This window comes from Dermacentor albipictus, unplaced genomic scaffold (genome assembly GCF_038994185.2).
Source record: "Dermacentor albipictus isolate Rhodes 1998 colony unplaced genomic scaffold, USDA_Dalb.pri_finalv2 scaffold_21, whole genome shotgun sequence".
Classification (NCBI taxonomy): domain Eukaryota; kingdom Metazoa; phylum Arthropoda; class Arachnida; order Ixodida; family Ixodidae; genus Dermacentor; species Dermacentor albipictus.
Window position 1 is genome coordinate 5,760,835 of NW_027225575.1, and position 13,628 is coordinate 5,774,462.

Consider the following 13,628-nt stretch of genomic DNA (forward strand, 5'->3'; position numbering starts at 1 on the left):
TTCCACGCTGCAGACGTCGCATGCAGACCTGTTGGTCATTCCAATCGAAGTATAGTGTACGCCTTCGTGAAAGCCACTCCCAACCACAGCCAGTATAGAAAAGATGTCTCACGTCGGTGAAGCCCGCGTAAAGGCCGGAGTTGGAGCGAAGGGCTCAGTTCGTACATCCTGGTGCGCTTTATATTTGGGGTGTTCCACTCTGTTAAAGAGAACTTGCGTGCCAGGTGGCGAAGCTGCCTTGCAGCGTCTGTCCTGGAAAGAGGAATGGGAATGTTGTGTTGCTCTTGATGCAAATCTCGGGCAGCTTTGTCTGCTTGATCATTTCCACTGATACCGCAATGGCCAGGTAGCCACTGGAAAATAATTTGGTGGCCTTTCTATTTGACGTCGTGATGAAGTTTGACGATTTCGTATCTTAATTGAGCTCCACATCAGAGCATTGACTGCAGGCTGTGTAAAGCCGGTCTCGAGTCGGAAAACACGGCCCATGCACAACGACTCTCTGTATCAATAAATTGAAGCGCACTGCGCAGAGCCGTGAGTTCTGCAGCCGTGGACGTCATGACAGGTGACATCTTCAATCGCAGTGTTACTCCTATTGTCGGTATAAACACAGCACCCCCAGAACTGGTCGATGTGGTCGATCGGTCAATATAGTTGTGTATACGTGAATATCCGTGCAAGATATTAAGTGGTAACTAAAAACTTCACAAGCCCTTGACCTCATATATATATATATATATATATATATATATATATATATATATATATATATATATATATATATATATATATATATATATATATATATATAATTTATTCATTTATTTATTAAAAGAGTCCCAACCTGCATGATTGCTGCCCATTTTACGATACACTAACGCGTTTTTTACCATGCGTATCGATGGCTGAAATCACTGCATAAAGTAATCAGACGGTTTTAGCTTTGGTGACACGGGATACGTCACCATAATGCACTAGGCCCACTTACGCGCCGCCTCTCTGCTTTACCACGGTAAACATGTCGAGATATCAGCGTTTCAGCGTATACCGTGGCATCATGTACCGTGCTGGAGAAGGAAATTAAGGATGGAGTGAAAAATTTGGCTTATAGAGCGTTCCGCAGACCAAACTCATCACCAAGGCTAATAAACGTTATTCAGAACCAGTATGAATTTATCCTGTAGCGTCTACAGGCGCGGAAGGAGATAGACGCTGATTAGGCACAAGCCCCCGCGTTCATTTACGTTGGAACAAGACTTCCCTAAATAGCATCATGCCTCCGGATTTAGGAACTGTTCAGTCTGCGTGCCGGAATTATTAGATAAGTCTCAGGAGTATGCGTGCAACCATATGGCATCGCAGTGGCACAAGTTTTAAGCGTCGCAACTTTCCTGTTACTTATATATTTACTTCTTCACTGGGCACTATTCGTGAGGGCCGTGTCTTGGTTTAAGAACAGGATTCTGCTATCGACCGCTAATTATGTAATTATTCGTAGGCACCGTTTTAATTGGCACTCTTGAAATCATGGCTGAAGTGGTCTCATATCGAAAACAACCTACGCATCTTCGTAATTAGCCATGACAACCTGCAACGTCACGGACCATCGCTCATCTTGATTAGCCAAACCCCCAGCACTATAATCCCTGCGCCCCCTTACCGCACCATAGCGTATAGCCAACGGGAGCGCACAATGGCCCACCCCCCGTCTACCCGTATCGTTTTACATTGAACCCCATCTATCATGGCTCACCCGCTCTTCCAAAAAAAAAGGAAGAAAGCAAAAGTCGTTGCAGTCACTAACTTTAAGGTAGCAAATCTCTGTCGCGATATTGACTACCTAGGTAGTAAACACAAGTAGTAGCTGTAATGGTAGTAACCTTACTAACTAAAACATGTAGCAACCGTATGCAACAATGGGACTCGCAGAAAGGCAGTAACCTTTACTAATGCGGCCAATTACTAACTACAAAACGTAGCAGCCGCTGCTAACGCAACTTAATTATAATTAATAGCAATGTACTGAGGACTATTTTGCCTAATAAGCGTCATTTCTATTGTCATATTAGGTCGATGCCACTGCGGAGCAGCCGAAAACCCGGTGTACATCGTCACTAGATTTGGTAGCCTTTGTTTTTGTGATAAATTATGCGCCGTGATGTGCCGCGTCGGGGCGTGAAAGCATAGCAGGCAACTTGCGAAATGTAATATATATATATATATATATATATATATATATATATATATATATATATATATATATATATATATATATATATATATATATATATATATATATAGCTATGCATTTTGTAATGGAGCCAAGTAAGCAGAAATAGAAAAGAAAGGACCAAAGAAACACACAAGCAAGCACAAGCTCTATCACGACGTGCGCCTATACCTAAAGCTTATGTGGTCTGGTTAAGCCATCCGCGGGAGCCACATAAAATTGTATTTCCCAGCTAGCTTTCCATCGATAGTGCGGCCGCTGCTGTAGCGCTTTGCGCTATAGTGATGACAAATGATTACGTAAATACGCACCCGGGTATACAGAGGTCCATCTCTCATGCATGGCATTCTTTCATAGCCTCACGACTTAATGCGCGCGTCGGGGTAACAAATGGGACTCGAGGCTAACTATTAAGCCTACGCGCTCTCTTCTCACTATATATAGGACCGTGCTACGACCGTCAACACAGCCTATAGAGACAGCTGTAAATGGAGTGTCGTGGAGGGCCAGACACACCACGTCACCCCCGACGGCCTGCTTTTTTGGTGGGACTGCGCGTTAGGTTACATTTGTAGTCACGAACGACACCACTTTTTCAACACTTTTTTTCAAGACGTCAACAACTCTTCGAAATGTCCGAGTTCTCTGGGTTTCTCGCAATGCGTTGAGCAGAAGTAGTACTTGGAAGGGAAATGATAAGCATAAAAGGGGCTATTCATCCGTAGACAGCACAATCACGATTGAATTGTGCCATATGAAGTATACTAACATTATCAGCTGTACATACAAGAGAAAAAATTGCGTTATTCGCGCACCTCGGTGACGCTGCTATACGTAACGAACAATATTTTATGGTCTCAATTTTGATGACACGCTCTTGTGGAGTTTGAAAATGGGAGAGATGGATAACACGTTGTGGGTCACGTGTGCGCGCATAAGTACGTCATGACAAGCCTGTCATTATCACGCGGGAAAAATGGTGTAGAAAAGTTACAAATAACAACAACCTGTCTTGAGCTATGCATAGCCATAACTAGTATTTAAGGTCTACCGTTAACCTATAATTTAAACATATTGAGACATAAAAATGCAGTGATTCTTGCTCATAGCACAAGGTTCCATAACATTCTTCAAATTCTTTGACTATGTATATAGCGTTGGTGTCTTTAAATGTGTGAACTGTGTTTACCTGATATCTATGTAAAAACTATTTTCTTGGGAGACCTGAAATTTTAATAAACTCCACCCTTTTCCTAATATTAGAACTTGCTTGACTAATACTAGAAATTGCTGTACTGCGCGCATACACAAAGTCGTGACTACTACGTGCAATGCGATTTCAATACAATAAAATTTGACGTATTATAGGTAACGACGGCCTATAGCTTAACAGGCCGCAACATTTAAACGTTGACACAGCGGTATTTTTTCATGCTCTCTCTCTCCCTCTGTGTTTATTTTTCACTTTGTGTTATATAAATGTCTAGTTTTCTGAATAACCTAACACTAAATAATACTGCTACTTTGGGATATTTTTGAGTTGGTACTCCACGTAGTACATGTAAACAAAAACGAAAAAAGAAACGACGCATCTAGATGTTGTTGCTCGCACTATATATCGATATTGCTTTCCTGCTTGCCTAGTTTGGGGGTCACTAACGTTGGTTAACTCCTATGCAACTATTCGATTCGTGGTACTGTTATGCTACATGAACTCAGAGTTCATGGCAAGGATTTGGTGCTTTAACGTCGGCTTATGTCTGTGCAACTATTATTTTGTATTCTCTCTCTCTCTCTGTGTGTGTGTATGTGTGTTCGTGTTATACAACTGTGGTGAATTAATAGGTATACATATGTGATACTTTTCTGGTGCAAGAATGTTGTTTTAGTGTAGTGCTACCCTTGTTTCTAATATACTAATTTTGTGCGTGAACGTTCATTTTTTCGTTTTCTCCGGTGCATTGGTGTTACTTTAATCATATTGTACACTTCAATTTCTGGTATACTGTTGCGGGTGCATTAATGCGCGTTTCTCATGCTTCTCTGGTGTATAAATCTTGGTGAACTTCTACGTCGCACCTTAGATTCTCGCAACAGGGTATGTGATCGGGCTAGCTTGGTGTTTATGATATTGGAAATCACAGCGCCCAAACCTTACAGTGACTAGAAAAACGGACGAAGACGAGCGTCTCATCTATTTCTGCATATACTTCATGACTGCTGGACACAACGGCAGAAAAGTTTGCGCTGCAGTTGCGGAATTTCTTTCAGGTTCTGTGCGACTGAATTGCGAAATGTCCGCCTAAAGATGTCTATTTTTTGCCAAGTTCTGTTTTGTTTCTTTTTTTTTAATTCTAAACTACGTGTTCTCAATTAGCGATTAATTTCTTTTGCATTTGATATACATCTATTCTTTCTAATGGTATTATTGCATAATTTTGGGCTAATGCCCTGGCGTATAGACATACGCGCCACTTCCACAACGCTGTCCATTTACATCCGCTCAGAACACTCGTCTTCGTCCCTTCTCGTCTCTGAGTCTGGTCGCGCGCTGTGATTTGCATTGCCAGTTTCTCGTTCGGTCAATTAAGTGCCATTAATGTGCATTTCTGGCACTACTCAATGTTCGTTGAATGTCACGATGTACTTTAGTTTCTGCTGCTGCTCTTGAGCATGAGTGTGCTTTTTCGCACGGTGCTTATATGGCGAATTAATATTCGTTTGCTTCTACCCAACCTTTCAGTTCATATATGCTGCTCTGGTGCATAAATGTTCGTGTACTCGTATGCAACACTTAGGTTTGTGGCACTGCTCAAATGCATTAAAATGTATTTCTCACACTGGTTTGGTGCATTAACATGCCTTTCCTGTTGCTGCTCTGATGCACTGATGCTCGCTCACTTCTGCTCAACACTGAGTTGAGTTTCTTGTGCTGATACAGTTTTGTGCGATTTTCCTGCGTACGGTTTCTGGAGATCGTCTTTATAATGGTGAGGTGGTTTTGATTGTAGCTGCATTGTATTTGGATTAACGAGGAGCCGTGACTTCACTGCACTGTGTTTTTTGCAAACAAGTAACTCAAAAGGATTGGCGAGATAGATCACCAGTGTTGCAAACTAGTGGAAGCTTAACAAAAAGAAACGCAAAGTCTCGTATGCTAATCGCAAAAGAGGCGTGAATAGAGCTTGACAGACGGTATATAAAAAAATGGCGGGGTGCTTTCAAAACGATTCATGGAAGCAGAACACTCAGTCTATATATAGTTTGTCTCAGAGCTCTCCTCGTTCGTATATAAATATATGGAAGCTCTATGGCCGATATACCGATACGTGCCTCGAAATGCAACTCAAAATTGTTAAAGTAACCTAAACCAAAACTCGCAAAAGCGGCCGGTACCATCGTTTATAGAGCATATAGCCGGGCGTCTATAGATGTGCCATTTATAATCTTTATGCATTCCTCCTGGGGTGTCAATTTGGAGGAAGACATTTAAATGAGCGCATCATTCAAGGTTTGTCAAATCAGAAATTAAGCAAAAGAATCACGCCTAGAATGTGCAATAGTTCTTTTTTATTGAATGCGTAAGCATTTCTATGCCTACCACACGCGTCCCAACGTCCGTCCGCAACCCAACGTACTCAACGTCCGTCCCTTAAGACGATCGCTTTCAAGACGGGACCCGCAGCAGCGAGCGAACCGATCTTCGTGATGCCTCTCGCTTCAACGCGAAAGAGGAGAGAACACAGCGCACACGAAGCTATCAGCACTCGGCGTACTCTGCTCCCATCGCTGTTCGCTTTCTAGATAGGGCCTGCGCGGCTACGCCATACGCAGTCGTCGCTGGTGTACGACTGATCACGGTTCATAATAGTTCGACGCGAATGGATAAGGTGTTAGTTAAAGAGCGATAACGGCTTTTAATGATGGGAACGTCATCAGCGCACCTGGCGCCGCCACCTGCAGTACCTTGCTTGCGTCATCAATTCACCTTGCGCCGCCGTCCGCAGCAGTTCTTGCAGGCGCAGCACTGTCGTTTATGCTGGTCGGATCAAGTTTCATAACATTGATAACGACACCTGGCTGCGTGGAGATTAGCGAGTGGCACAGCGTTTGCCCTTACTTAGACAACTCCTGCATGGGACTTTGTGCGTGAATTTTTTAATTAGTACCAGCAAGCGAAGTAAAAATTACCGCGACAATCAATAGCTGAATCCTTCGAAAGGTCAGATAACAGGTAGACCACTCGAAGGGCAGATAAGTGGCGGACCATTAAAGTTACAGAATGGGAACCAAGAGAAGGAATGCACAGTCGAGGACCGCATACAGTTCGGTTGGGTGATGAAATGAGGAAATTTGCTGTCGTAAGTTGCAGTCAGCTAGCGCAAGACAAGGCTATAATTGGCGATCGCTGGGCTGCACGATTTCGTAGTGCAGTTGACTTAAAGTAGGCTGATGATAATGATGATGATGATGTCCGCAAGCAATCAAGAAATAAGTTTGCAAACTGCTTGAACAACACATATAGAACAAATACTCCGAGGGCACGGCTCAGTGGTCAGCCGCAACAGTGTTCCAAGAGGCAAGCAAATTCAGGGAACAAAATTGTATGCGCCGTACACAGTAAACGACATAGCAATAATGAAGAAAACACTGACATAGATTCTGAACAGAAACTTGCCGAACGAATGCGGCTACTGTAAGAAATAGCATACTTTCTATTCTACGCACACACTGCGGATAACTTTTTTCCAGAGAAAAAAGTGATCCGTAGTGCTCTGAGGCATATACTTCTGAGCATGAAAAGCCTTTATCGCACTTTACACCCTTATTACACCCAGGACGATTTAGAAGCACATAGCAGCTATCTATTAAATGCATATCTTTGTTCTACTTCATCCCATAAAAACAACAATGGAAACGGGTGGACGAAGGACCTTTCAAAAGCGATGCCCTAGGCCTGCAGTGCAGGAGTGCCCATGTAACTGAATGTAAGAATGATCAAAGCATGCAAGCGCAATCACGGTTTCTCTGTGATACACCAGGCTGTTCAGCCCATGGAACATATACAAACAAACGACAAATTTAAAATCCAATAGCCCTCTTTCACGTGCACGGTTCCAAGCGAACAGTCATGCATTATCGGCGTTCCGGCTCTCTGATCACTTGAGCTACCTATTTCTCTCTCCCAGTCCCTTCCGAGTCTGAGTACACCTGCTTGATCGACTGTGGCTACTGCACTTTAGAATGGACTAAGTTATGCTCAAGTATTGCTCGAAAATACTTCGAAAAATAAGTGCGTCCGTGCACGGTTGTCTACATTTCCCAAATCAATAAGCTCATTTAATGTGCAACGCAGATGTGCGCACTGCGTCATGTTGTAAACACCCGTCATGGTTTCACGCTCATCCGCACGCACAAAACGGTACTAGCAAAAGCGATAGGCACTGGTGACATGCTGGTGTCATTATCTGGGCGATGTAACATCAAGATCCACCGACAACAGGGAATGGTCAAGTTGTGCTTTTCAAGTATCCGGATGTATTGTGTCGTCACACAGCTGCCAAGCTTTGCGTATACTGATGGGTTTTCATTTGAGTTTCTTCAGCGGCCTTCAGCTGGCATATACTGGCTTACTTAGTGCATGCGTTGATTTTCATATATTAATCCACGCGCTTCCAAGATACAGTCACTTGCTTCACTAAAATCACCACAGTTTAACTATGCATGCACGTGAGCAGAAATGTCAAAACATTGCTACAAACTGACCAACAGGGCACAGGGTATAAGAAAGGGAACAGACGAGCGCAATTATGTCGTCTTGTCGCGAAAATTGTACCAATGCACCCGCACGAACTCGCCCAGATATGTCCGCCTTAACAATGCCGAAACATAGCGCAAGCATACATGACGAAAAAAGCAACGGCATTAAAAGTGTTTCATTAAGGCGGACGTAGGTGCATAGTCCGTACACTGAACGATTCGTTGTTGCTGCGCTGAGTGTGTTGGCACGTAACATTACAATCGGCAGAAATGTGATTGAAGGCGTACGTTTCCAATCGAGGGCAGACGACAGGCAGGAAGCATATGGCGCTGGTACAGATTAGCGCTTTTGTCGCCGCTGGCACGCATAGCTAACGAAACGCGCATTGGTTTTGTTCATTTGATTAAGCCATGGTGAACGGTCTGTTTGCCACGTGACAGTCTAACCAGAAAACCACATGGGCAGCTGCAGACAAGTTTTTTATGGTCCGCGAGAAATTGATATATACTCGAAAAGAAAGGAAATTAGAAGTCGCCTCTCATCTACTCTCGTGAACGCAAGCTATCGTATAACACAAATGTAAGCGTATATTGAATATACTCTGTTGAAAGCACTACCCATTCTTGAAGGCAGAATACATAAGCATATATGACCGCGACCATGCGATCACGTTATTTATAGAAGAGGGCCTCAAATTGACACGCATTTACTCCGAGACGTACACACACTATAGCTAAAAATTATGCTTTACCAATAAGCCCAACGAGAAATACTCCCTATAATTACATTATAATCCAGCACCTCCGGACCATAACGACGTTTAAGTGCATCCCGCAAAGCGTAAAAGCAATCTATACGTTATGGACGCTCCTCACATATCGCATCAAAAAATGCTAACATGGATCATCGAGTAATAATATATTTCTCTGGGCAAACTAATCAGCTAAAGGAATAGCCGAACAAATAACACATTAAGAAGCGTCATATAGACTATACGCCTGCGCAATATTGGACTTTCGTGAAACTCTCTGGCTGTTCACTTCAACGGCTATATATGGCAGAGCTTCACCACGTCGAGGGCTCCATGGAGCAATCACGTGATTACTATATAAGAGATATAGCCAACGCAGAAGGAAGGGCAACTTAATTTTATGTGATGCCAGTTTTATACCAGTAGACAACCACTTACTGATTTACAGGTGGCAACAGCTCACCACTTGCACATGATGTTTGGTAGCTATAAATACAAACAAGGCTAACGGGAATTGCCGGCACGTGAGGAGGGACAATTGTTATTACAGTGGCGATTTCTGTTTGCTACGTGAAAACTCAGAATGTGATGCACTGAAATTGGTTACTATAAGCGTTAGAAATTTTTCGGGTGTTCGGGCTGCTAAGCCCGAGGTAGCGGGATTGAATCTCGGCCGCATTTCGATGGGGGCGAAATGCGAAAACACCCGTGGTACTTAGATTTAGGTGCACGTTAGAGAACCCCAGGTGGTCCAAATTATTCCCCCACAACGGCGTGCCTCATAATCAGATCATGGTTTAGGCACGTAAAACCCAACATTTTTTTTTTAAATTTCTCTCGCTGTCGTATATATAATTTATTCGCGAAAAACGCCTCTTCAGGTAAAATAACTCTAGCAACGAGCACCCCGAAAGTCGGAGAAGCTGCAGAAAACAACGGGGTCTCCAGGGAGATTGCGCCACTCACACGTGTTTGTGATTCGACACGGTCACTGCGCGAAAGCAAACAGGCTTGGAATCAAGCTGCCGATGGCCCTCGTGATGCTCCTAAGAATGAGGACCATCAAAAACGGCGCTTTGGAACTTATGATACGGCCCGATGACATTCTAACAGCTGAGTGACTCACGTGCAGCTATATAGACACAGTGTGATTTCACGATGAGAGAAGTCTTGGTGGATTTGGGGTGGAATGCTGAGACAGCGCGTCGAGAAGTTGACATACGTGTTTTGAGAGGCATCGGTATCCGAGGAAACGCGCACTACGTTAGCGAGCAGCAGCTGACAAGCCACAAAGCGACCAGCGGTCGCCGGACTTAGCAACTCCCGCATTACAGGGTGCCCGATCACATGGGCGTGCACATGACTCCCCGATAGCGATGCGAGATAATGCGGTCGCTATTTCAATGGCAAACGGTGATGAACAGTTCACAACGCAATGTAAGCGATCGCGGCACTTATCGTCGCGTCACTTTCGCGGTGGTCACGCGCCGCATGTGTCACCAGCGGAGCTCTCACCTCGCTTCTTCTGCTCGGCGTCGTGGTGCTGCTGCAATACGGCCGAGCAGGCCGTGTTGAGCGCGCCGCCCAGAGGGTGACCCGCCATGGCGGCGGCGTGGTGATGGTGGTGGTGATGGTGCATCGCCACCGGCGGCGCAAGGGTGGCCAGCGTCATGGACGGTGTCATCGGGTCGCCGCCGCCGCCGGCCACCAGATCCTGCAGGCACAGCGGGTCGCTTAGGGACTCCATCGCCGCGCCGCCACACGACCCGGCTCGCGCGTCTCTCCGCGCCGGGGGGATTTACGCGAAGCCTCTCTTCCCTTCTCCCAAGGCGCGCCGCCACGCTGGACCGGCATGGCCGCCTCTTTTTTTCGCCCTCCTCCTCCTCGATAGCATCGCCCTTTCTGTCTCGTTCGCCACCGCCTCCCTCGCGGGCGAAGCCGCCCGGCGTCCCAGCCGCATCCTCCTCCCTCTTCGGACTCCGCGCCGCGGAACGCCGGGAAAAACGCGCGTCCACGCGTCACCGGGAGGCGGGGACTCTTCGACCGCTCCTCTTCTGCGCGCGGCGACTGGTTAAAGAGGGACCCCGCCCTGCGTCCTGCGACGCACCTCAGCCCGCCTCTGCGCTTCGGAGCGCCCTCGGTCTCCGCCTCTTCCTCACGCCGGATGTCTGGGAGAGTGGGAGATGCTCGCGGAGGCACGGTGCGCGCGCCCAGCGCCGCCGCCGTCGCCGGCGCGCGAAGCCGCGGTTTCCTCGGTCTCCGGACCCCAGAGCAGCGCGCCGGCGTGCGTTGCTCGCCCGCAGCCCGGTGCCGCGCCCTCGCGCTTCGTCTCCCCGGCCCACACGCCGGCGGCGGCGGCGAGGGAGTCGCAGGTGCAAGCCGCCGCTGGTTTCCTTGCGCGGCTGACTTGAGAAGGAGAGGCGCGTCCTCCCCGGTCTCATCGCCGCCGCGCGCAGATTACAGTTATTTGGCGCGAAGAAAACGGCTCCACGGCACGGCAACGGAGACTACTACTCGCCACGAGCGGAAAACGCCGGCGAGCTCTATGCTTGCTTTGCGCGAAGCAGATTTGAAGCGTAAAAGCCCGGCCACGCTGAACTTGGCCTCCGTGCGGCGACCGCCGTCCGAGGCGCAGGCGAGGGTTTTCGCATTGTCGGGGATTCGACGAAGGAGCGCTTCGCTAAAGTGGAACTCGCCAATACACGCGAAAAAGTGACGCGCACAAGAACACAAGGGAAATGCTGCTGTTTCGCGGATGGGACATTCCTTCCGACGAAATGCGACATGCAACGGGAAGCAGCAAACGACAGTTACAGGGTGCCTAATGGAAAGCTTTCTATATCCGCACATCCTGGAGAACGGCCCGCGCGGCATTAAACAAACGTGACGGTTGGGAAATAGTGCGGAAAATGATCAAGGGCGAATGAAGTTGTGAAATCGACACCCCTGATCACTCTATGTATACTGGCGACCCAAGACAGCGACGTTATGGTGTGGTTTTGCAGCATGATGCGGACAAATGCACAGTGAAATGAGGAGTTGAAAAAATAATTAAATCGTAGTACATTTTAGGGATGTGGGAAATTAGCTCTAGATGAGCCTCCGCTGAAACCTTATTTGCACATATATGCATTATTATTAGGAGTGTCAAAGTGTAAAAAAAAGTGCATGTGTGTCTAGCCTAGGAAGCCGATCACGTGGTGTGTATATATATATATATATATATATATATAGAGAGAGAGAGAGAGAGAGAGAGAGAGAGGATAGCTTGGAAGAGCAACTGACGGGAATTTGCTCCGGACTGTACCATCAGTTCCACTTCGCTCCTCGAAGAGGCAGGACGTATGTCAAGCGAGCTCTGGGCCGGTATTTTGTAGCGATGCCTTTTCAGATTCTATGCCTTTTCAGGCTCTTCGCGCTTGGCCACTGGTCAGAACGACGGTCTGCCCACGTTATCAACGCGATCAGGCGGCCGTGTGTGGTGGATGATAAGAATAGCATAGAATAAGGCATCGCTACAAAAAAGCTGCCCTGAACAACATTGTGCAATGTGGTGAACGCAGTTTAAATCATGGATCCGGGACCTTCCAGAGGTGCGACGTAATGCTAGCGCATTTCTCTCCCATTTAGAACTGAATCACTGTGGAATTATTATTATTATTATTATCTTTTTTTACTTTGAGGTCATGGCACTTCACTACAAACAGTGCAGTGTTCACACATATTGTTCATTCTCTTCTGTTTGCTATTATCCCTTTCTCGTACACCCTCAGTGTAAGGTAGCAAACCGGATGCTCGTCTGCTTGGCCTCCCTTCCTTTCTTCTCCTTTTCTTTTGTCTTGCCTTGTACACTCGGCAACGCGTAGTGACGTTAAAGTGCACCCACATGGAATCTTCGTCGGCACGCTCGGTGTATTTTCTGCGTGGTAAAGAAATCAGTTCTAGGTAGCATGTTCAGTACGTCCTTCAAGGCCCAAAATAAAACGACACGTAGCGAACGTTGCGTTCCTGCGCCGATTTATTTATCCGAACCGATGCTATACCATTGCTTTCTTCAGTGGACGGGAACACTTTGCGTACGGCTGTTGACAGCGACTCGCATTATGTAGGGCAAACAGTTCAGTCGGCAAGCGCAGCAGCGCTTTTCCGAACGAAATCGGGGGAATGAGCAATAATCCGCCCGAACAAAGGATATACATGGAATGCATAGGGAAAAACACGTGCATTGGTCATCGAAACGCTTGACATATAGCTTGATGCCCACCGTTTTCACTTGGTTCCCCTATGAAAATGGCCATTGCCTTTATGTTTCCTTTATGTTTCCTTCTTGTGCCCTATGTGACCTTTATGATTCCTTGTCCTTTGTGTGACCTCCAGGACGCCAACTTTGTGTTTACCACATGTTTACTCATCCTAACGTATACCTCGAGGAAGTGACCTTTATTATGCCTCTAGGATGTGTCCTTTATGTTTACGGCAGGATGTTAACTGGGTGTGTACTATGTGTTACCTGAATGTACACTTGAGTGCACATGTAGGTGACATAGAGTGCACATAACAACTGTCTGTACATATAATACAGGCAGATATATCTGTACTGTGTGACAGCCATTGATACACTCTGCAGAGTCATTGTAAGTACTAAATCTTGATTTATCCTTTCCTTTGCCCCAAGAAAACAACCCTTATTATAATTATTGTAGTATGTGCCCTTTGTGTTTACGGCGGGATGTTACCTAGGTGTGCACTTCAGTGCACACGTAGGTAACATAGAGCATTAATCTATATATGGTGCATGCGCTCTTTATATGTTACCTACATGTGCACGTGAGTGCACATGTAGGTAACATAGAGCATTAATCTATGTATGGTGCATGTACTCT

The 13,628-nt window shown here is 46.2% G+C and overlaps 1 protein-coding gene across 1 annotated transcript in view; it reads right to left on the bottom strand.

Annotated features, from left to right (window-relative positions):
• Positions 1 to 10,891, bottom strand: part of LOC139052308 (pituitary homeobox 3-like) — a 157,074-nt gene extending 146,183 nt beyond the window's left edge. Inside the window, exon 1 of the mRNA XM_070529402.1 lies at positions 10,261 to 10,891. Coding sequence (XP_070385503.1) covers positions 10,261 to 10,492 — 232 coding nt within the window. The 5' untranslated portion in view covers positions 10,493 to 10,891. The remainder of the gene's footprint in view (positions 1 to 10,260) is intronic.
• Positions 10,892 to 13,628: the final 2,737 nt, after the last annotated feature.